The sequence below is a fragment of the Stegodyphus dumicola genome, chromosome X2 (assembly GCF_044657685.1).
Source record: "Stegodyphus dumicola isolate Sdum_Otavi_A_Nest chromosome X2, ASM4465768v1".
Classification (NCBI taxonomy): domain Eukaryota; kingdom Metazoa; phylum Arthropoda; class Arachnida; order Araneae; family Eresidae; genus Stegodyphus; species Stegodyphus dumicola.
The window spans coordinates 82886349-82912609 of NC_140781.1; the positions used below are offsets into that span (position 1 = coordinate 82886349).

At 34.6% G+C, this 26261-nt stretch overlaps 1 protein-coding gene and 1 long non-coding RNA gene across 7 annotated transcripts in view; one reads left to right on the forward strand and one right to left on the reverse strand.

Moving 5' to 3' along the window:
- Window positions 1–438: 438 nt before the first annotated feature.
- LOC146992796 (uncharacterized) lies at window positions 439–21406 on the reverse strand. Its single transcript, XM_085809494.1, has 2 exons — window positions 21125–21406; window positions 439–1860 (listed from the first exon to the last, which is right to left on the reverse strand). The coding sequence occupies exons 1-2, from the start codon at window positions 21259–21261 to the stop codon at window positions 1584–1586; spliced, it is 414 nt and encodes a 137-aa protein (XP_085665620.1). The 5' UTR covers window positions 21262–21406; the 3' UTR covers window positions 439–1583.
- The window catches only part of LOC146992797 (uncharacterized), a 170910-nt gene continuing 146338 nt past the window's right edge, over window positions 1690–26261 (forward strand). For all 6 annotated transcript variants that reach the window (XR_015039085.1, XR_015039086.1, XR_015039084.1 and 3 more), the window contains exon 1: window positions 1690–1828. This is a non-coding gene — a long non-coding RNA (uncharacterized LOC146992797). The remainder of the gene's footprint in view (window positions 1829–26261) is intronic.

A 26261-nucleotide genomic window follows, 5' to 3' on the forward strand; every position in this document is an offset into this window, starting at 1 on the left:
TCTCATCATCAGGTTTTCAGATTATAACTCTCTGATTATTGTTGATTGTTGTATATACACATCCAACATTTTCCTATTCTTTTTTGGCTCATCTTCCAAAATGTAGATCACATTGAATGGATTTCTAGCAATCATGACCTTGTTTCACATGAAATTTAATGCAGATTTACTGCTGTGTTTGCATTTTATCTATCTAATCTTATCTTTTGAACTCCCATCCCATTCAATGAAGAACACTGTGGGGAGAAAATTAATCTTAAATCCTGCGCCAAAACAGCCAAAATAATTGAGCAGGCATCCACTCAGCATATGCAACCATAAAACTGAGAGCATAAACGTTCATTAACCTTGTCAATGAGACCCACTGATCATTTGTTAAACATATGAAGTAATAAAATAATAGAGTAAGGAAGGAAAACATATACAGATGGAAAGAAGATATATTATTCTCTTTTTCTTTACAAAAGTAGACAGGACATGTTATAGTTTTTACTTGCTCTTAAATACTTGCTATTTCACTCATGTAATCAGATTAATTATTTATAATCAATGTGCCTTCATTTCCAATAACACATTTCATAATTTGTTGAAGTGCAGACATGCAGTTTGTATTGTAGAATAAATCTTTCAGTGGAATTTTTGATGCAAATCCTGGTAAATGCTTCGCTGTAGTAACTGAAAGTAGTGGACATTGCCATATATAATGTTTAGGATTTGGTAGATGTGCTGGGTCTCTCCCCTACATCTTACACTGCTTCTTAAGTCATTGCAAATGTTATGCGCTCACTTACCAGCATCTTATCCTCTAGCTAATGTGACCACTAAATTTTTGCTCATTTATACATGTGCATTAGAGGTCACTCTTACTGGTTGTCAAGCTTCATCACATCAGAAAAACTGTTCTCATTATATTAACATTATCTTTATGTTTTTTAGACAGGTAATATACAGACTTTCTACTGAACCAAAAACAAATTTTTGTGCACACAATATGATAATAAGTCAAACATGAACAAATCATAATAGGAAAGTTATATATCATGCATATATCACTGTTAAACATAAATTTGTAGGTTACAAAACGATCAGATGCTATTAATTTCTCTGAAAGATGTTATTTAAATTGAGGGTTCTCAACCAGGATAAATTCCCCCTGGGGGAAATTTCATGCTTTCAGTGGGGATGGGGTAAGCCTTTAATGTAGCTATTGAGTAATATTCAGTTTTAGTTTATGAATATAGGAAACTACTTTTATTCATGTTTTGGCATTTATCAATATTTTCTACACCTTTAGTTGTAAAATTTATAAAACACATTATAAAAAATCTGAATCTAAAAATGCATGTATGTATTTTTTTAATTTTGGGAAAGGGGTGCATGGGGGAAAACAGATTGAGAATCACTAGTTTAGATTATTCGGAAACACCAAAAGTCAAGTAGTCATTAGATTCAAGGAAAATCAAACACAGTTGGATGTCTTTTGAGAGCATTTTCAAAGCAAGATTTTAAGAACATGGAATCACTTTATAAGTATGAAAGTACTTAAGAAAGAAATATTATATTATGTCGAGCAAAATATTTATTTAGCTTAACTTCTTATCTTTGGTCTCACTGTCATCTTCTTCCATTTCAGAATCACCATCATCATCATACAGCAGAAAGTCCTCCTCATCGTCAAATTCGTCTTGCTGTAGATGATTCTGTTCTTCATTTGGAAATTCTTGATTCATCAAATTATTTTCCTCTTCAGCATTCTCTTCACTTGGATTGAGGTTCACAAATCCACGTTGGCGAGCAATAACCCAGAATCGTGGATGGTCTACTTGTGGTAACACTACATTATTATTTTCATCATGAAATCTGAAAAAAAAAAAAAAAAAAAAAAAAAAAAAAAAAAAAAAAAGAGCTCAATGATAAATTTTAATGAAAAATATAGAGAAGGTTCAGAGTTTAAATAACACTTGATTACTCAGTATTTATTAATTTACTATATGTGTTTGCATTGTGAAAAAATGTTATTTAGGATTTGAAATAGTAGAAATGGATTTATTTATAAAAGCATAACAATGTGTGAGTCTAATGAACTATTAAGTCTAAATTTTTCAGAAGATTCAGAAATTTGAAATGTTATAAGAAGAGGCAAAATAATAGCATGATATTTCTTTATGTTTCTTGATGTTATTCATTTTAGCTGCAATTAAGTATTTAAAAACTTTTTTATATAGTTTCAGACCATTTAAAAATTTGAGAGTTTAAAGTAATAGATGTAATATAATTTTTATCTGTATAAAAATTTTAAAATGTCACGTTTAATTTTCTGAAATGTAGTGAAAATTTCATTAAGAAACAGATGGAAGGATTGGTTTAGCATTGTATAAAACATTATAAAATCTGTAGAAGATATACACCCAATGCATATTTACATTAAAAGACGTGAGATAGAGAGCTCTTTGAAAATTTCCCTCTTCGGTATGTAAGCATTGAAAAAAGAATGAAAGCAACATTTATAGCTAAGGCAGATTTAATTTCTTATATTGTGGGAAAGCACACTTGATCTGTCTGCTTAAGGGAAGGGATACTTTCATGTAGGACTTTCTAAGAGAAACAGGAAAACATTAGGAAACTCGGTAAAATGTCCATGTAGGCAGTCCCTTCTCTGGTATTTGAGCCAAGGTGGAACAAACAATGTAGTTCTTATCTGCTCAGCTGCAGGTGGGCACAAGATCTCAATTGGTTAAGTTTTAACAGACAAATCCATTTTATCTTATTCATAATTTGCATAAACCTTCAAAGTGTAAAGGGAGGATTTTTTTTTTTTTTTTTTTTTTTTTTTTTTTTTTTTTTTTTTGTCTGGCTACATGACAAATACAAGGAAGAACAAGGAAGAATGGATGTGAGGCTAAACAAATACTGGGTTGAATTCTTAAAAGATAAATCTTGCCATGAGTATTATTAAGAATGCAGTTAAATACATTAACAAGGCTTGTTCTGTTATTTTTATTAGTTTGAATTTATGTACATTTTTTGGTTTCATGTGTAATCATTTGGGCATTTAATAATGAAAGATTTAACAGAATTTAGTGATTATCAGCAGGTAAAGTATTTGTCATCCCAAAAGGAAATAAGATACATAACAAGGTGAATTCAAGAAATAAGTAATCTAGAAGCTCATCAAAAATATTAGAAACTGATGGGTGTTGACTTGAAATAAGACATAAATGCTATTAAAGTAAGTATTGTACTAAAACTATGCTTAAAATTATAACAATATGTATGAAACTGGAGATGTAAAACATTGTCTTTTGACAAGCTGGAAAACATTTGACTATAGGTGATTTTCATAATTTGTATTTGTTTTTTTCTGCATTTCATAATTTGTTACTATTTCCTGGAACAAATTTGCAATTATTTAACATTCCTAGTAAGTATTGGATTGGCAAGAAAGTAATTTCGGTTTGCACAAATAGATATAAATTGCACAATAGTCTCATGTTCATTTTGTTATTCTTCTGTCAATCTGAATTCCTTTTTTTTTTTTTTTTTTTTACTTTTGAGATGTGGCAGCTGACACTTTTAGATGGCTATAGTAACACATACAGTGTATTTTTGTTTACAACTGTTAGTTTATGGTCAATTTTAACAGGAGTGCAAAATAAACATTTTTGACATATTTTACGCTTTTAGTTTCATAAAGGCAAGAAAGTGATTGAGGCTCACAAAGAGATATATCAAATTTATGGTGTTGATTTCTTAATAGAAAGCTTGTCTTAGAATTGGTTTAAAAAATTTCATTCTGGAGATTTTTCATTTGAAGGTGGCAGCATTCTGGCAAACCTTCTGAAGTTGATGACAAAATTAAAGCCATAGTTGAATCAAATTGTCATTTAATTGTGTGAGAGATTGCAAAAAGATTAATTGTATGATGCACAACAATTGAAAATTGCATAAAATGTCTTAAACTAGTTAAGAAGCTCGATATTTGACTTCTGCATGAATTATAAAAGAAATTCACTTAACAAATCCATATTTGCAATAGGCATATCAAACGTAATGCAATCTATCCTTTTTTATATGAATTATCTCTGGCAATAAAAAATGGATCGTCTACAGTAGCATTAATAAAAAAAGATCATGGTCCAAGCATGATGAATTAGTGCCAATGAATATTGAAAGCTAAACTGCATCAAGAAAAGATTATGTTGTCAATTTCAGGGGATTACAAAGGTGTTGAGCATTTTAACACTCCTTCAGACACAATATGTTTTGGAACAAGTTTGGGCACATTGATCCTGAGAGGTACTTTTTGATTTACTAAACTTTTTTGTACATAAAATTCAAATGCTATTTATTATTATTGAACTTCCACAAGTTATAAAACTTAAGGTACAATAAAACAATTTTTATAGTCTTAAAAGGAAACTATTTATATTAAACAAATTTTATAAAATAACTTTTATAATGTTGGTTGTACAAGACTAATTATAGATTTAAATTTAATTTAGGAAATATCTGTTCTTCTACTCTCTTATAGCATGGAGGACAAATAAAAACAGCATATGAGAGGCAGGTTGCCGTGTGACACTTTTTGCACTCATGTTGGCTTAATCTTCTCTTATGAGTTTCCAAATAGCATATTTCACTTTTGCATTTGTTTGGAGGTATCTCTGGTTCATTCTACTTTTGAAGTTGTTCTTGGTTGGAAGAATATCTTTTTAATTTTTGTTGTAAGTATGCAGGCATTCCAATAAACTTCAGATGCCGTTGAGCAATTTGTCCAAGCACAAGTCCATTTGACAGTTATTTTTTGAACAACCTTTTTTTAAGAGCTGTTAATTACCATGGACCACCTTTTACACCTTTCTTTTTTAACATTTCGAAGCCTGAATCAAACAAATATATATAATGTTGTTATAAAAATGTCTGTCAAATTTTGTTATAAGCAATATTTTTAATTATTAAGATATTTTACAATTCATGACATGATCAGGGGCAATGTGCTTGAGAAGCCAGAGCCCCAAAATGTACTCACTTTTGTATAGATAATCATAAAATATTTTATTATACAAAATTGCTAACCCAAAAATGTGATACCATATTAAAAAATCTCAGAAAACTTACTTATCAAATAGCAACGTAATCGAGCGCAATGAGCCTGTTAGATTATTTCACTTGTCAGCTGGAAATGAAGAAATATATTCACTGACTCACCTTAAGACTGCCAGTGGCACTAGAAGAGGGAAAGCTAACTGGATGGGGAAGGAGTGACAACGTTTGAAGGAGCCAGGGCAAACAAAAGTGCTCAAGGTGTGCCTAGCAGATCATATGTGCCCGACGGAGTGTTAAGCTACTTCCAAGCAACCAAATGATCAACACAGATGTTTACTGCCAACAACTTGTCAAATTGGAAGAAACAATCAAAGAGAAAAGGCTATAATTAGCAAATCACAAAGGAATTGTGTTCCACCATGACAATGCAAGGCCTCACACATCTTTAGCAGCATGTTCGAAATTATTGGAGCTTGACTGGGAAGTAATGTCACATCCTCCATATTGCCCTAACCTTGTGCCATCAGAGTATCATTATTTCAAAGTCTACTAAACTTCTTAAATGGTAAAACTTTCAGTAATAACAATGGCCTCAAATTGCACTAGGTCAAGTATTTTTGCTGATAAAGACAAGAAGTTTTATGAGCATAGACTCGCAAATTTACCAGAAAGATGGCAAAAAGTCACTGAATAGAATGGAAGAATTTATTTTATTATTAAGTTAATTTTCTGTATAGGAAAATTTGAGTTTTACTTCACACTAAAATAACCGAAAATACTTTCAACCCAATATTTATATAAAAGTGCACAGAATGCATTTTAGTTCACTAGCATTTAAAATAAATTTGATTATTCATGAATGGATTTTTGCCTGCACCCTGTGCACTGGCATCACAGTATACGGCCTGGGTTCGAAAGTTGCCTGAAGCAAGCAATTATATTTACATTGTGTTGAATAGCTTGCCTTCTTCTCCAATTTATGTTTTATGCTATGAGCGTATGCATTATGAAAAAGATAATACACTCACGTTTGTGAAAATTGCAACACCAAGAAGGAATCGTCATAATTGAATGCAATTTAATACACAGTTGAGTGGTAGTGGTACAAATAAATGATTAAATGTTCAAAGCAAACAAACAAGAACAAGAGATCAGAATCAGTATTTTGTGTGGCCACCATGCGCCGCAATAAGTGCTGCTACACGACGTGGCATGGAGTCAAACAAAGTTTGAATGTCTGACTGAGGAAGAGCATTCCATATCGTTTGTACGCGTACCCAAAGTTCGTCTGCAGACGCAACAGGACGAGGATCACGAGCAAGACGCCGACCAATGACATCCCACACATGTTCAATTGGCGACATATTCGGGGAACACGCAGGCCAAGGAAGAAGCTGTACCTGCTGCGCTGCAAAGAAGGATTTAACAATCCGAGCAGTATGAGGGCGGGCATTGTCCTGTTGAAATACAGCGCCTGGCAAGCTTTGAAAGAAGGGAACAGCTTCGGGCTGTAGAACTTCACGGATATACCGATTGTTGTTCAGATTGCCCACAATTCGTAGCAATTGAGATCGTCTATGATATGCTATGGCGCCCCAGACCATAACTCCGGGTGTTCGTCCACTGTGGCGTTCGATAATGCACTCCGGAAGGTGGCATTCACCGGCATAGCGTCTGACACGAATGCGGCCATCATGGTACCACAAATTAAAGCGGGATTCGTCAGAAAACACGACATGCTGCCAATCAGCACGCCAGTCTCTATGCTGATTGGCCCATTGTAGCCGCAGGCGGCGATGGTCGTGCGTTAGGGGGATCCTGTATAAAGGAGGCCGTGCGCGCAGTCCACACTCAGCAGACGTCTACGAATTGATAAAGCACACAATGAAACACCTGTACCGCGCCATGCGGACCAGGTGTCTATCATCGCGAGCTGACGTCACATTTCGGAGTCCACTCCCGGATTTCCGAGTTATCCGACACTCGTCCGTCCACTGCTTCCAAACGCGCATCACTGTGCTGCTGTTACGCTGCACACGAGAGGCTACTGCACGATACGACAATCCAGCTTCACGAAGGCCGATGATTCTCCCTCGTTCAAACTCTGTAAGTTGTTCAAATCTCGCTCTCTTTCGTCGACGAGGCATAAGTACAGATTGAGTTAACGTTTACCACTAGCAGATAACCACCGGTAACCATACACGCCTCGCTACAGCCGTCTATTTATTCGGATCCATCAGCCGTTCAGAGGGCGCTGCTCAGCATACGCATGCGCTACGGATTTGCAATTCTAATCATTTGCATATCATGCGCTACTTTGCATTTCCTGAAAATTTCAGCTCACTCGCGTAAGTCCTTCATGGTGTTGCAATTTTCACAAACGTGAGTGTATTCGAGACTAGATAAACATTTGTTTGAAAATACCAGAATGGAAAAACTATTTATCATAAGACTACTTATATAAAAAAGTACTTATATAAGGCTATTTATATAAATAAATACTACTTATATAAAAAAAGGATATATTTAAGCATAAAAGTTCATTATAAAATTTCATAAACATTATAATGTATTTTTTTTTTGCAACCATACTTTATAAGCAATTATTCACGTACAGTTATAATATATAAATATTAAATAAGACAAAGACATACCCATTACTTTTATTTTGTTTATTTATTTTTGGCAGATTTTTAAAATTAAAGTTTTTTTTTTTAGTCATTGTTAATGCGTTCCTGCTAGAGGCTAAATGGTAAGGTTGGGGGAGTTTTGTTAAATTTCTCCCTTGAGTAACATAAGTACGAGACAGTTTTCTGTAAAAATATTTCCACAAATGCATGCCTGGCCTTAGGCAGATTAGACTCCATGTACTTTTTGCCTTAATCATTTACCTAATTCTGGCTAATATATATTGTTTTGCCCCTAATCACATAATTTACTCATGGCCCACCAGCGGCCAAGCGGTAAAGTCGCTGAACACTGGTGGTTCGGTCCGAGGTTCGAATCCCACAAACGGGCTGGCTGCATGGGCGTTTTTGTGGTTTTCCCCATGTGTAACGTGTATACGAGCCAGTTTCCCTTAGAAAGTCCTCCCCGTAGGCAGATAGCCCTAGTGTGCTTTGCCATAATTAAATACTCCAACACCATAATTAACTCTCCATTCTGTATCATTGCCAATTGCTCAGAAGTTTTCACATCGTAATATTTTTCTGGTAGCAATCTCAGTTTGCATTGAACTAAAAATAAATAAATAAAAACACGTGGTTAGTGAGAACAGAAAACATTCATTTTAAAATTTTAAACTCGTTTATTAATATTTAGTTGGCCAGGTAGTTGGCCCTTTCATTTCTGCCGATCTCAAAATGAGATGGGATCCACTGAAATTGGATAGAGTGTCCAAAAGAAAGCCGGATAAGAAGATCAAAGATATCCAGGCTTGTATTGTCTCCTATCGCTATCCAATTAGATTGGTGTTTAATTGAAGCACGATTATCAATTATAGTCTAGACACTATGTAATTGTTTCTCAATTTAGTATGCATATTGTAAGCCCCTCCTGAGAGCAATGAGCTGTGATCTAAAAACCAAGCATAAGTCGGGATTTCTTGTCTTAAATTTCACAGAACCACTTCACTACCAGAAATTCCCTCATTTCCTCTACTGTCATCAGTATACATATTTAAAGAAGATTGTGGGATTTCATTGATAGTCTCCAGGGCTAATTGCTTGATGAGAGCCGGATTCTCAATATTTTTCTTCACTCTAGTCAAAAGGGTCTCATGAAAACGAATCCTACCAAGTGTCAAGCCAACTCCCAGATGATATAGAGAATGAGTTTCCACATTTGTAAAGAGAAACCCCAGTGTTTTAGCAAACGGAAAGGAACTGAGCTTCTTCAAGCGTTAATTGTCTTTCCAAGTATGAAGATAGGCTGAGGTTCTGTGTTGATCATTGTAACTGAAGAGCTTGTTATAGTATTTTTAGAGAAGATAACTTCTCAATGAAAAGGAGGCAAGTTACTTTCTTAGAGCACTGTATCATTTGGACAACTGTGAAAAAGTCCAGTAATAACTGTAGCAGCACTCAACTGCACCTTTTCAAGTTTATTTAGGTTGGAACTGGCAGCGCAAGCATAGATGGAAAAACCATACTCCGGTATTGGCCTAACAAGAGAAATGTAGGTAGTTTAAAGAATGCTAACCGTCTACTCCCCAGTCACGACGAATATTTAGTTCACTTCAGAATATTTAGTCTATTTCTCCCCTTGACCACATGGACATTAGTATGTTTATTGCTTGTAATTTCCTGATCTTAAAGTGTAACCCAGATATTTACCTTTTTTAACATAATTGTGTTCCATTCAGGAAGATCTTGGGCTGATAATTGTAGAGGTGTCTATCAGTTGTCAATAACGTTGTCAAGGACTTTGAAGTATTAAAAGTCAACTTATGATGCACTCCAAAATAATGAGCTTACTCAAGAGCACAATTTAGGTTTTGCTCAATTGTACCATTGTCTGATCCAGAGTGCCAAATGATAATGTCATCAGCAAAGATTCCCACTTTACAACTGCTAGAAATCACTCTTTCAGTACCAGCCAATGTGTAGAGAAAATAGGATGGGGCTTAAAACTGAACCCTACTGAATGCCTTCTATCAAACCAAATAGACCAGACATGACATTACTGTATTTTACTCTATTGGATCTGTTGTAAAGAAAGTCTGAAATCCAGGGCAGGGCTCTTCCCCTGATACTAAATACATCATGAAGTTTGATAATCAACAACTGCCACCAAAAAGTATCAAAGGCCCTAGACATGTCTGAAAGGGCTGCAGCAGTGTGGTTATTTGGATTCATATTCTGGGCTCCCTGACACTCTGGCAGAAAAACAGAATCTGTTCTATAGTCCCCTGTGTGACCATATTGCTTTTTTGGCAGCAAATCTTCAGAATTCAGATGGAGTTTCAACCTGGCAAGAATAAGTCTTTCCATTAGTTTACAAACAAAAGAAGTCAGCACAATAGGCCTAAAGCTCCCAGGGAAGCTGGCATACTTACCTGATTTTTAAATAGGGACAATAAATGCTCTTTTCAATTTATGAGAGAGTCGACCAAGTCTCCAAGAGAGGTTAAAGAAATCAAGTAGTCTCTGCCTACGTAGAGGTCCAAGATGACTGCTAATAGTGCCATGAATGCCGTCAGTACCAGGTAATTTGCCAAGATCCATAGCTTTTAAAAGCAGTATTATGTTCATTCAAGGAAATTTCATCCATGAAAATAGGGTTACCAGTACTGGAAGTGCACCAATTGTGAATATTTTTTTTTAAATTATTTTTGATGACAGTATTGTTTTGATTGAAGGTCAGTTTGCTGATTTCTTTGTTGTTAGAAAAATCTCCCAAGTTTGCAGCAGTTTTGTCATGATGTGAGATTTTGCCATCTGAAGTAAGGACAATGTTACAGGCTACAGATTTAGACTGAATACGGCCGAGGGAATCAGCAAGATGCCATAATTCTGTGTTAGGAGCTCTGTCTTGAATGTTGCTACATGAATGCTTTCCTCTTACGATTAATATATAGCTGTTTAATAGCAGTATTAAGTCTGTTGAGTTCAACTTTGTCTCAGTGTCACCTGACCTGGAGAATGCCCTGTGTAATTCATTTCTCTTTAGGATGAAGGCATTTAACTCAGGACCCTTATGTTGAAAGAAAGATTTCAGGTGTCTGAAGTTACTTCTAGGAATGGAATGATGGAAAGCATGGATAGTTGCTTGTTTGAGAGTATGCCAGTCCTGCTCCAAATCATCGGTGAATGTCCCCATACCAAGTGCTCTTTCAGTAAGCAGCCTGAAGTAATCCCAGCTAGCCCTTTTGAAATTCCGAAATATCCTGCGGGCTGCCACAGACTTTATGTTTATACTAGTCTGCTCATTAATTGGAAAATTTCACCTTTGTTTTGTGATATACAAAGACCTTTAAAGTTAGTGGCTATCATCATCAAATTTAGCTATCCTTAACTATACGCATTTGGCTATGCATCATGAGCTTGGCGACTAATAGCAAGTTGTTCAGTTAAATTTTATCTTGCTTCTATCGTGCATTGAGACAATTAAGCCCAGATTGTATTAGTTATTTATTATACTTATGTCTATTTCTTGCGCATGCTTAAGGCTTATCAGAGTTCTGAATAAATAAATTCCTACATATACTTAAACCTTATTGAGGGTAGATATCTTACAGCCTGATGCAGTCTCTGTGGGTCCTTAATTCACAACCCCGTGCGGCCATATGAGCCCTGGCACTGGTTCTGGGTTTATATGAATAACAAATCAGTTATTTGTAATTCAAATAGCCCTAAATGTAATTTTTGGGTCTATGAGTATCACCAACAAAATCTTATTTTTAGCATATGGAAAGAAATTTTTGTTAAATTTTTCCTCGTCAACATTTTTTAGCACGTTTAACTTAAATCTGTCATCATCGCCAAGCGTAATGTCAACATAAAAGGTTACCATACTCCTTTATTATTCAATTACTAACATAAAAAAAATTTAGGCATCACTACTTGAGTCATTACTCAAGTTGTCAGGTGTTGATAAATAAATATACAATGATGAAACAAAAGTATAATAAATAATGATTTGCCAGGTTGGTGTCAGATCAATGATGTATCTATGTGGAATGTTTCGGTTTGAGATGTGTGCCAAGCAGATGCGCAGCAGCAGAGCCAAATTACTGATCATACAAATTTTTGCTAAAATGATTTCTTCAATGACAAGGTATTTTATTTAGTGTCAAAGTAAAATTAAGAATCAGGACTCTCCAGAAGTTTTATTATGCACAGAGGGGGGAATGAAATGCGCATGCTTAAAGCCTACAACAAAAACGGTGGTGGTGGTTTTGAGGTCTGGATTTCGTACTTTGTACTGTATATATATATGTAATCCTCTCTGGTTTTGCTACAGTTCTGCTGCTAACGAATCACGATTTAAACAATTTCATTTTTATAAAAATTTTGATCTATGAAAACCTTGAAATTTGACCAAATCAAAATTTTTAGTCCAACATAATTCTTTCCTTCATAAGAGGTCATACTTTTGATTATTTTTTCATGCAAATTTAAAATGTTAATGTTGCTCTTTGAGTTCAGGTATGTTGATAGGATTAAATAAAATAAGTATGACAATGAATGCAAATTTGTTTGCTGTTAATGAAGCCAGATGACATCACCAAAAAGTATCAGCGGGCAATGAAGGTTTCATAAGGTAACATGGTCATATTTGGTGTATGGTCCCCAAATGAGGCATATGCAGAGTTTCATTTTTCGTTGCTTTCTTTATCATGTTAGAACATTTCCCGAAGTGTCACTTAAATGTCTAATTTTTCCACTAGATGCTTTTATTAACTTTCAGAACATCTGGTAAGCTTTTGAAATTCTATTGCAAGGAATTTGTGGTTTATTTTGATTCACTGATATGTAGTTTTGGCTTTTCGTTCACAATTTACGCAACTGGAATTTCCATTAAACTTGCATCTAATTATTTTTTATTTATTTCTATTATTGAAATACTTTATGCCTGAACAAACTGGCCCTTTGATCCACTTGCATTGGATAAGGGAATTCATTACATGAGCATTTTTAGTTTCTTCTTACTTTGCATTACATGTATGTAAAGTTAACCCCAGTGGACCAGGGGCAGAACATTGGGATTGTTGTTTAACTGGGTCCTGCTTGAAGCAAAAATTAGTTTGCTTATTACGCAATAGCAAAAATTACAGTCATAATTCTACAGACAAATATTATCTGTTTGTACAAAGCAAATTTTAATTTAAATTTAAAATTATGAAAATTAATGTACTAATAAAAGGTTAATTATTGCCGTGAATTAATTTGCAATGTCATTCAAATTGAGAGAGCATATGTAAATTAAGTACAAGTATCTAAAACTATGAAAAAATTATTTAAATAAATCCAAAAAATTAATCCTAAAAATGTTTAAGAATTTTTAAGACTAATTATTAATTACAACTAGATTAATCTGCATAAAGTGAATAATTGTTGAGCAGCAGGAGACAGATCCTTTCAAGGAGAATTTGCCTCCAAACCTAACTCTTCAATTATTCAATTTGTGTTTCATCATCCCATATAGGCATGGTTATAGTAATATTTAAAACCAAAAGTAAAACCAAACGTAGTGAATTGCTTAAAAAAAGAAAAAAAGAAATTTTAACTATTAAAGAATTTCGAGAAATTTAGTAGGTAAATTGACAGGAATCAAAATTATTAAAATAAAAATTGCTAATGTAATTAAGATTAGAAAGCCAAAGTAATTTAGAATACCTTGCCTATTGGTAACTTCCCTGACACGAATTGTACATGTAAACCAAAATAAACTAAATACAATATATAAAAATACAAAAAATAATACTAAAAATGCAAGTAAATAGTAAGTTTTAATTTAACTTTTATTAGTATTTTTATTTATAAGTATATTAAATTTTCACAGTTTCAAATTTAAATTTGCTTTATACAAATAGAGAATATTTGTTGAATATTACTAACATATGTTGTATTATTTGAAAACTTTTTAATTACTGATGTAAAAACCCTTTTGGCATTTCTAATGTAACACTATTAAGTAAATAGTTTTATACTTTAATATATCAGTATGAATGACATTTGAGTAAGACACAATGATAAATAAGTCAATGAATTACACTGAATAGTATTAAATGAAGAAAAAATATCAACCTCAAATTATCCTAATGTTTTAATGTACCTCTGAAAATTTAGTGATTAAATTTTTTTTTTCCCCTGCCGAAAAGTGTACGAAAATCCTCAAATATGAAATTGGATAGTCTGGTTAACTTCTGACATATGGGAGGCAAAGGTTTTGCATTTTTAAGAATGAGTGCAGACTAAATATAATTTCATATATTTTATAAAGAAATCAATAAAATACGAATGAATGAATTTATATTTTAGCACTAAAAAGATGTATTAGTATATAAAGACTTGTCAGAAACAGGAGTGATCATTAACAGATATATATTTCTTGTGTTATTAAGTTTTCATATATTTTATAAATAAATCAATAAAATAAACCACGAATGAATATTTTAGCACTAAAAAGATGTAGTATATAAAGACTTGTCAGAAACAGGGGTGATCATTAGCAGATATATATTTCTTGTGTTATTAAGTTATTTATTGCTTACTACCCGCTATGTGGCCAGCCTTTATCTGGCTTTTAAATGTACCAGAAAAATGCTTAAAGGAAACACTAAACATTAAATTTAAAAACTGCAGTTTTACTCTGCAGAACAACTTTATAAAAAAAAAAAAAAAAAAAAAATTCAATGAATATATATATATATTATTAAAGAAAGGAGAACAAACTAAACATTTACAGCTTTTTTGCTTCTGTCTTATATCACAATTGTATTTTTATTCAAATGTTTAAAGCTTGTCTTAACTTTAATCAACACATTACTTCTAATTTCATTTGAGTTTTAAATATGCTTTTTAATTATCAGTATTCTAGTGATTAATTTCATTTATTTTGTATTTACACTTTTCATTGCACTTTATTTTAACTTATGTTTAAAAAATTTTCACTGGAACCACAGTATCATAGCAACTTTTAAGCGAAAGCATTAAGAGTTTTCTTTTTACTATATATATATATATATATATATATAACAATGAAATAAGCAATATCCCTTAATACAAATATTAATTAACCAACTTCGCATTACAAAATCGTACGAATTCAAATAATGTAAAAAAAATCATGCATAACTTTTCAGTATCTTAAAAACAGTGAAATAAGCAATAAATAGCATAAAAAACACACACACACAAAATAAATAAATAAATAAATAAATAAAAATAAAAATAAAAAATTCTGAAAAGGAAAGTGTAATTAATAATATTTTATCTCATATTTTCAAGAGAAAACAGCAGTCCAGTATACAAAGCATAGTGAGAAAGTCTGTGTGCTTGTTCGCTAATAACTCGGTCACTACTGTAGCTATCATCACCAAGCTTTTACAATTCTTTTGTGGGTCCTGGAAAAGGTCAACGTCCACTTAAAAAAAAAAAAAAAAAATATTAGAGATATTAATTAAAAAATCTTCGAACTCTAATTTTCTCCCTCATTTTTCTGAGTGGCAACAGTGAGATATCAGCAACAATGGCTGCGTTCCATTGTTGCTGGTATGCCCATTATGTCTGATGCGATTTCTTTCCTCAAGAAACATAAAATAGAAAAAACTTATTCGAATTTTGATAAAAATCACTTCGAGATGTACTGGCTCTTGTCTAGATGCACCTGTGTTAAGGTGACCAAATTTTAACATTGGTAAAGCGGGACACCATTGACCAGAAGGAGTGTGGTTCTTGATCAAAAATTTGGTCTATATGGAGCAAGTAAAATTTTCATAAATGCAAAAATAGTATTGCAATATATTTTTTTTTAAATTTCAACATAAGTACAATTTACAAATATTATACTTTAAAAAATTATGTATAGTATTATTCTATTATTTGGCATACTTCTCATTTGAGTGAATTTTTTTTTTTTTTTTATTAAACTGCTGTCGTTGTTTAAAAGGTCATGAAGCTTTTCACAAGAGTTTGTTGAATTACATTTCAGGTATAAAATGGCTTTTTAAAGTGTCAACACTTAATTGTGATTTTTCTGATGTCCGTACTTTATTTACTGTAGAAAAAAACACCTTCAGTCACAGCATTAGTTCCTGGTAAGGACAAAGCGTATTCCACAATTTTTAGTGCATTATTGTAGGGAACATGGTTTTGTTTCAAAATGATGAAATATTTCTAACCATTTATTTATTCTCTAGTGTGATTTTTGCTGATGCCCAAGATTTAACTTTTTCCTTATCAATATATTTTTTTAATAATGGTACCTCATTAAAAATATCATTTTCGGAAATATTGCTATATGGGAAATTTTGAGCAATATGATCGAATGGTTTTTGCACATCATTCCAATTAAGTTCTTGTTTTAATGTAACCCAATGAAAATAAATGCTTAGTGTCATTGTAATGTACCGTCCACTCTTCTAAATAATCTATGCAGTTACTATAGAACATTTTAATGTGATTCATGATATCTGCGCAATTTATTGCACCTTGTTCTATCTGTACAGAAAGTTAACGGAGGAAAATTATTTTCTAACTGCTCTTGACATCGAAATTTTAAATTATTAAATTTATTTGCTACTTCGATTAACGAAACTTTGTCACCTGCAATAAGTTTTATAGCATTTTGAAAAAAAGCTACTTGATAGCGTACAAACTCTAGCCAAATTTTTGAAGATTCTTTTTCAATGAGCCCACTGCATATATAGCCATAAGAATATATTTTGTCGTGCTTCCCGAAATCGGGACTTCTTTAAACGCCACGCGACAAATTGTTAAAAATCGGGATTGAAGCGGGACGTCTGGTCACCTTAATCTATGTGCCAAATTTTATAGCCCTGGGTCTATTAGCTTATGCATAGCACGAACAAAAGAAACGCACACACACACACAGACTATTCCTTTTATTATATGTAGAGATTGCTAATTTGCAACTGCATGCATTCAGTGACAACTCACCATTCACTGCTACTACTTGCACAGTAGGCCTACAAACAAGAAAATTGGTTAATAAATCAGTTTCATGCACAGTTTTTCCTCAAGTAGACCGTTGCCCCCCTCTCAAAATAAAGGTCTGCAGACTTTATCTTCTACTTCTTCTAATGTACATCTCATCTTACTTTTTTTATGCCTTATTTTCTACAACTGGTTCTGGAACATCTCCAACAGCAATTTCATATGCGATTTGGGTACTTGACATTCTGCCTGCAATTTCTGATTGTTCAGCGTTGTCAGTTTCACTTGAAGACCCTGTTTGGATAACAGCATTCACTTCAGAAGCCACTGTATCACCACTTGCTTTTGTGAATTTGTTGCCATTGTCATAAATATTTCAACTGTCCCCCATTTTCATCTTCACTGTCAATGGGAAATGTTATTGAAAACCATATTTCATTAATCAGGTTCACTAACTGCTGATATGTTCCGCAATATAAACTTTTCACTTCTCGTTTCATTATATTTTGTTAAAAAAGATTTGTAAACAATGTATAAAACTTCATAAATATGAAAAAATGCATAGCTGTAAACTGATATGTATACACATATATCAGCTGTGAGCTGATATGTGTATGTGTGTGTACCAGCAGACTGAATGCAGTCAGTCCTATGCAAAGTTGTCTTTTTTCCATTTATGAATATACATGTCCTACATTTATAAATGTAAATAAAAACTGCATGCAAAGAACACATAAGAACATTAACTAGATGCATTTTGTTTCCAACTGAAAACAAGATAGGGGCCTATAAAATGTAATCTACATTTATTTTGACAAATAGCAACACCATACAGTGCAGAATCAAAAAATGCCTTAGCATAAATATTTGCATCATTCCAAACAGTTTTGCATTTGGGAGGACATATTTCTAACCAACATTTGTGGGGGAAAAAGGCAGTGTAAGGACTTCACGTAATAACTTTGAAGTATACCTGAAAATTATAAAATATCTACGAGTTGAAAAATAAGTTTCCCCTGTCGACTGTGGTCAGAGTTGTGTATAAAAGTCAAAAAATAGAATGAGACATTAAAGATATGACATACCTTTATTTTATTATTCTCGTACGAGTATGTTGAGACATCATATCGCTTGATAAACTTCAAAAAGTCCTCCAAGAAAAATTCACGCTTTGCATATGGAAGAAGCGTTGAACGGCTATGGGCGAAAGGCGACACAGCAGGAAAATGCGCAAGTCACCGATACACCATTGGGTAGAGGTCGCTGCAAATCAAGCAGATGGCGCTGTTGCAGTGCCTGCGCAAAGCGGAGACCAGCCTCTCATTTGAGCCCCAGTAGGTATGGAGAGAAGGTGCGTTTTGAATTCGTGGTCAAAGGAGGAAGTGAGAGCGGTTATCCGCCTTGAATGGGCACATGGAGTATCAGGAACAGAAATTCATAACCGCCTCGTGTCTATGTCTATGGGCCAGGTGTGATGTCGAAGCAAATGGTGTGGAAATGGTATCGCACATTCAGTGATGGACGTCAGCAAGTGGAGGACATACCGAGAGCTGGACAGACGCGCACTGCCACTACAGATGCAAAATTTCAGGAAGGTGGATGACATGATTAGAGCGAACCGGCGTATCACCATCGATGAAGTAGCGGAAGAACTTGGAATCTCACATGAGCGAGCTCAAAACGTCATTCATGACATTCTTCGATACAGAAAAGTGTCAGCACGATGGGTGCCCCGACAATTGACCTCGACACACAAGGAACAACGCATGGGGGTCAGCCTGGAACATCTTGTGCGTTACCATGAAGATGGTAATGACTTTCTGTTTCGGATTGTGATGGGGGATGAAACGTGGGTCCACCATTTCACGCCAGAATCGAAGGCTGCATCTATGGAGGGGAAACATCCGTCATCACCTGTCCGAAAGAAGTTCAAGACAACTCCCTCTGCAGGTAAAGTGCTCCTCACAGTTTTCTGGGACGCCCAAGGAGTTTTGTTGCTGGACTTTTTGGAGGTTGGAACCATCAATGCTACGCGCTACTGTGACACCCTGTCGAAATTGAAAGAGGTGATTCGGAAAAAGAGGCCTGGCTTTCTCACATCTGGCGTTCTGCTGTGTGATGACAATGCCAGACCAAATTCGGCGACGGCAACGCAAAACCATATTGCAACTCTTGGTTCGGAGTGCCTACACCATCCGCCATACAGTCCTGATCTTGCACCAAGCGACTTCCATCTGTTTCCGGCTTTGAAGAAAAATCTCGGGGGAAGGCGCTTTGGAAGCAATACTGAAAACAAGCCGTTCAACGCTTCTTCCATATGCAAAGACCTGATTTTTTCCTGGAGGGCTTTTTGAAGCTTATCAAGCGATATGACAAATGTCTCAATGTACTTGGTACCTATGTGGAAAAATAAAGGTATGTCATATCTTTAATGTCTCATTCTATTTTTTGACTTTCATACACAACTCTGACCACAGTCAACAGGGGAAACTTATTTTTCAACTTACCCTCATAGTTTATTCATTAAATAATTATTAATATAACTTACACTTTAAGTGGGGGCATCTTTTAGATTCCTTCATGAAACATTACTCAGTTGTTGCTTCTGTTACTGTTTTGTGTAATATTTTAAGCTATGTTTTCATATCATGACCATAAAATAATAATTCAGTTAATAGAATGAATGGGTAAAATATTGTATAGAGAAAGGCAATAAATGTAGAGGAACCTCTTTATAGCATCTAATATTTGTGCCGTTTGGAAAGTTGCCCTTTAAGTTCTTTGCATTTATTAGTATTTGATTTTAATTATTAAGTTTTTACAAACCGAAATTATTTGAAATAGTAAGCCTAATAAATTTATGCAATGTATTCTTTAGGATATTTTACGTAAGATACAACTTTTGCAAAAGTTTAGAATTTAGTTCAATATATTGTTGAATGAAGTGCAAAGTAGACATGTAAAATAGATAGATTCATCACATGGCTCTGAGATATGGGTGATAACTGTATTCCTTCTAAAAGTATATTTAAAAATTTGCATTGGAAGTATATTTAAGCTCAAATAAATCTGTATATAATTTAAGGGAATGGGAAGGAACAAAAAAGGGGGAAATTGCAGAAATTAAACAGAAACCAGACATTATGATTCTAGAATGAAAGTATGGTAAAGGGGCATTAAAAACTGCATTCTCAATCACAAGATTGTGTTTTTGTCACCATTTTAGAATATTAGATACATTTCTATGATATTTAATGGCAAATCAGTTTCCCAAATAGTTTTAAGAAATTTTTGCATTTTATGCTGTTTGGCACTAAGCAAAATTTGAATAAAAAATGAATTTTGATTTTGCTAAGAAAGAAACCATTTAATGCAAACTAAACATTGGCTGAAAAGCTTGTTTAAGATAATTTGTTTTCAGCTATTAATACAGTCATTTAAGTATAATTAAGTAGTCATTTTTAGGCTGCAGCTGATGGTCCAAGGTTAATATTGAGTAAGATAGTTTTTTTCTGTTTTTCATTCTTAAGCTATTAATTCTACTTTTTCAAACTGCTGTCAAAAATCATATAATGAACAACAGTTTGTATTTAGGAGTGTATGTTTCTTTAATTTACTCTGGATATGAAATGTTCAAAATTATTAAAAATTATCAAAAAAGAAGCAGTTTAATGCAAAATCCTGTTTTAAATCTTACTAAAATTATCCTACTTTAAGGATCCTGATAAAAAAAAAATTCTGGATTATTTAGCTAGGAAGTTAAATAATTCAGTAAACTGTAGCTTATAGATAAAAGGTCTACAATATTACAGTAATCTGATTTCTTTTGATTATTTGAAATTTAATGAAGCTGCCTGACCCTTGCTTTTAAAGTGATGGAACTCAAAGTCTACTTTTATTGTATACAGCAAGTCTGTTTCAGAATTACGCAAAATATTAATTAATGTAATTGTTACATTAATTAAAAGGGGAAAACTACTTCAGGTAGTTAGCTTAATTCAAATGCGAAATGTTTATTGCTGTTAGTCTTTTTTATGAAATCCATTAGTTTCGTTTCATTTTTTAAAGCAAGCGCTAAATGATAAACTAAAATATGTTAAATGATAAACTCCTTTCTTTTGGAGAAAATGTACATTTACTCGTATACGATTTGTAATGAAAAAAAACGGGATGCTCAATTTCCAAGTCCTATGATTCAGTATGGGAGTCTCAAAAAGCTGTAGTCAGGATTTAACAAAATAACTAAACTATGAATTAGTTAATTATGTGTTTGGAATCAAGTTAGTAGAAGTTATTTTTTTTTACCGCTATATCTTATTGCTTAACATTTTTATTATTCAAAGAATTGGCACAGTAAAGTAACAAACAAATGCACGGTATATACGTCTGAAAACATGTTGTCTTTTATAGAATATAGCTATTAAAATATTTGAGCAGTATGTAATAACAAAACTTACACCCATCTGAGAAACTGTTGCAAATTTCGCCAGAATTTATAAAGAATTTTCAGTTCAATGACGATCGCAAGCACCACGATTATGAATAGGGCTAAATGAAGAAAAGCTTCCTTCTCAGAATCATAACTCATCCCCATTCTTATTTAAAAATGCAAGAACTGTAAATTCTGGACGAGTCGAGTGTTGCAGTTTAGGAAAACGCTAAAATTATGACAGTTATAAATTATTGGCCATCCAAAATGGAGCAATATGAAAGAAGCTTCCAAACAGCATGAAACTTACATCATGTGTATACCGCAATGGAATGCGCAAATGATTACGATTTCAGCGTATGCGCACATCAAGAGCGACTACAGCACTCTTTACAATCCGTATATAAAGGTGGAGGGTTGAATTTGCTATTATGTCTTCGTGGACCAAGCTTATGTATCACTTTACTTCTAGGCCCGTTATGGATACAACTACAGGACAGCCGGAACAAGTCGTGCCAACGAGCACGATAATTGCGGCTAACAGCGGAACCTGAAACTGTTTTGAATCGTTAAGAAAGGACTAAAGCCACGACCCTATTACCGGCAGTACTTCAACAGATCTGGTAAAATCGCGCTTCATGCGATAATTCAGTATTAATTCACTACTGGTGCTGCCGTTTTGAACCAACCAAAACCAACATCATGAATAGCACGCCCCACATAACATTTTCACCATGCACGGTCATGCTATGAAATGCATGTAACCTGTATGCAAATTTAGCGGAGTGCCATAATTTTATACTCAGGTCGCAAGCATCACTGAAACCCATACAACGCTGCAGCACAACTTACGTCTGGGAAATTACTGCACGTACAGGTGTGATAGACTAAGACATCTTGGAGGAGGAATTGTCATATACATCAAACGTTCTTTAAATCCGAGCTCATTCAATACGGATAATATGAAAATGTATGAAATAGTGAAAAATTATGTGTATCTTCCAAAGTATGGAAAGATTATCTTTTGTGGAATTTATAATCCGACGCCTTTCTGAGCAAACTATTCTGCCACCAGTACCCCACTTACGTCGGCGGAGATTTTAATGGAAAAGATATGGATTAGGGCTGCCAAAACGCGAACAGAATTCACAACTTCATTCTAAATGATCATATACATTTTCACGTACCGGACACAACAACTTTACAGCCCATATATCGTTAGTCGTAGACTTGACGTCCTGTATTTTTTTTTAAATACCATCAACATTCTAATAGCCGTAGACCTTTCATCCGACCGTGTACCAATAATTGCTCAACCATGTATCACGAAGCAGAAAGATTCTCTGGTAAAAAAAATCACCGACTGGGATCTGTTCTGGAATTTTCCTTACACCACTCCATAAAAAATTAGCGGCCTGAGAACAACGAGTGGCATAGATAGTGAAATCAATAGCTTCAAAATAAGGATCTAGTTCTCTTGAAGCACTCCACGAAAACTATCAAGACCGATAATAATTATGGAAAACTTTCCACTCACTTCAAAAATCTTATCCAAGAAGAAAACAGGCTAAGGAAATATTTTAACTAAACTTGAGATCTTGATACGAAGACCCGAATTAACAGACTCAACAGAATAATTAAAATTCTTATTAGTGACCATACTACGAGCAAACTACACCCCCCCCATCAGGAATCCTGCAACGGAAGGTGGATAATCTCAATCTCGAAGATGATTCTTTCTGGAACTGCATTGGAAAAATTAAGCAGTGTATTTAGCCAATCAGAACTGACAATAACATGGCCTATACTAATATGCCGAATATCTTAAAATGTACTTTCAGCCTAACGAATTCCTTTGCAACAAGGATTCGGATAAAGAGACTAAGTAAATATCTGGTTCAACTCTCCGCACCTTAGAAGCATCATTAAATAATCTTCCCTGCTTAAATAAGTCATATCATCAAGATTTCATCGTCCAGAAAAGCCCCAGCCTTAGATCATATTAGTAACGGAATGCTAAAAAATCTGCCTAACAAGTGTGCAGTACCTTTAACGCATGTCTATGGAATTTGCATTATTCGGGTGCTTGGAAGCAAGCATCAGTTTTCCTGATAGTAAAGCTTCTTAAGTCTGCCTGCTGATTCTTCCAGCAGCTACAGACCAATTATTCTCCTATCTATGCTTGGAAAGCTGCTAGAGAGAATTATTTACAACAGAATAAAGCCCTAACTGTAAGATACCTCGGATGTACTGTATGATTTCGAAAGGATTTATCTACTACTAAAATAGTTTGTAAGAGTATGTAAATACATTGGATCGGCTTGTCAGAATAAGCTAAGTTTGGCTATGCTCATGCTAGACATGGCCGAAGCTTTTGACCGCGTTTGGTACGAGGGTTTTATTTACAAGTTAATCAAGATAAATCTTCCCCGTGAAATCATTTTGCTAATTAAATCCTTCATGAAAAATATGACTTTTGTGGTTAGACGAAATAAATTCTTCGATTCCGCTAAGATTAATGCAGGAGTCTCGCAGGGATCAGTACTATGCTCGGTTCTTTACACATAATTTCCGTAAACGATTTTCCCAAGTATAATGAAGATAGCAACATGCTACTCTCATGGTATGCCAAAGACACGGCAGTTCTGGCAAAATCCAAGAGACCAAATCATGCTATCAAGAGACTGTAAAATAAGATACCTGTCATCGCAAATTGGTGCTGCCAGTCGAAGACCAAAAGCACTCTGGATAAATCTGAAGTTTTACTTATAAGAAAGTTCAAGAAAAATAATAAATCATGTCATGTTCAGTTCCTTTTGTTTCCCCAGCAAAATACCTAGGAGTCGCTCAAATTGCTTCTTCAACTGGAAAAATAATTAAGCGGATAAAAGGGAAGACCCTCAATATTATCTCCAAGCTTAACTAGATCCTCTCAAGTACTTCCGGCATAAACCTGACCAGGAAAAGGAAAATCTACACTTTCATCATTAGGCCCTTCTTCACTTACACCTCGCTTGCATGGGAAAATGCCACCGAAAATTTACCACCACAATGCCACTACTTATTTTGGATGACTACAAGTTATCCTACATAAGTTACTGGGAATCAGCACAGGGGCCCTTACATCATTCGGAAAAAATTCTTTTCATCGTAATCTCAAAATTGAAATCGTAAGTGAAAGACTCAGCAAAATTAACGAAAATTTTTTCCGCGGAGCTGTTGCCAAGTTTGTCGAAAATCTAAATTCTGAAATTATCAGAGATCTCCATATTAGATCATTTGCAGCTTACAAACTTGGGCAAAAAATTTAAACGTAAGTCATTGTTGCTTCATTTTTGAGGAGTCGCCTCAGCTCTCTTAGTGGACGTGCACATACTTCCTTAAATCTTTATTTATGTACACAGTGCATTTTATTATCTGCTAAATTTTTGCATTTGATTTATTGAATTTTGCTTATTGAACGAGTGCTGCGAATATATGAATTGACAACCCTGATGTATCGACAGTTTCCCTCCCGAATACTGGCAAGAGCTTCGATGGTGAATAAAGTGCCTCATCTCTCTTTTTAATTTCACGAATCACTCCTTGAGAAAGCAGATAAAGACTCATCTCTTTTGTCACACTGGAGATTATCTGAATTTACAGAAAAGAGCTACCCTAGGTAGCTGATACGTTTATAACTTAATATGCGTTTTGAATAACATGGCATTATTCTTTTGTGAGATTTTGAGGGTGTGCAGCTTTAATATTCCTCACAGAAAAACACGAACATCATTTGAACACATTTCCGAGTTCAACCGAGGCCGAATCGTTGCATACAGAGATTGCGGATTATCCTTCAGGGGAATTGGTCATCTTGTCGGATGTAGCCGAGTAACAGCCATGCGAATATGGAATCGGTGGATGCAGGAGAGAACGACTGACGAACAGGAGCAATTGCAACCGTCTTGTCGCATCACTCCACGGGAAGACAAGCATATTGTACGCATGGCACTGATGAAGCGCACTGCTTACATCCGCAACCGTATCACAACGAATACAGTCTGTAACGCAATAATCGGTGTTTGCACCAACAACTCGTCGTCGTTTATACAGTACAATGGACTATTCGCTAGGCATCCATTGCTTCACTTAGCTTTAAATCACAGACGTTTGCACTTGCAATGGTGCACTGAATGGCGGAGATAGTTATTCAAATGGCATGAAATTGTGTTTTCCGACGAATCACACTACTGTCTGCTGTACCATGATGGTCAGATTAGAGTTTGGAGACACCGTGAAGAAAGGCTGCTGGGCTATTATGTTATGCACCGTGATACTGATTCTGCACGTGGTGTTATGGTGTCGAGTGGTACTGGATTCCACTCCCGAGCCCCCTAGTACGCATTATCAGTACACTTACCAACCAACGCTATAGATGTAAGGTTTTGCAGCCTGTTCTCATTCCTTACCTTCAGGGCTTGCCTGTGGCCACATTTCAACAGGGCAGTGCGTAACCACATGTTGCACGCAACATTCAAGCTTTTTTCTTAGCACACAATATTGTATTTTGCTACCCAAACCTGCCCGTTCTCTAGATCTATTGCTCATCGAACACGTCTGGTCAATGACTGGAGAATGCGTAGCCCTTCATGAGGAATGGCGGGTACAGCAGATGAACTTTGGCTGGGTGTGGAGGCAGCATAGGCTGACATTCCCCAACGCATCCAAAGCCACATATGTTTGCGCTTTACGTTTTACTCAGTGCCTCTGCGTGTAGCAGCGGTTATTGACAAACGTGGTGGCAACACTCATTACTGATTTTCTCGTCTTCCTAACCTTAAAAAAGGCCGTATTTCAAATCAGTTAACATTGGCACTATGTGTAATATCTGAAATAAATTTGGCTGTGATATTTCTTGTCTTTCTTCATGTTATATTTGGGATGGGCAGCACTATACAATAAAGGAAATGTATCGCATCATATCGTGTTGTTAGTTATCCGCGTTAAAAAAATGTTAACTAGTTAACTCTAAAAGCTAATTTTTTGGAGGGGAGAGAGGGGGGTTAAGTTTAGTGGCGATTACTTTAATTATGAAAACATTAAGCGGAATGCGATGTCAAATGCTATAGTTGTAAACGTAAAAAATAATAAAAAAAATAATAATTCCATAAACGCTAGTGGGT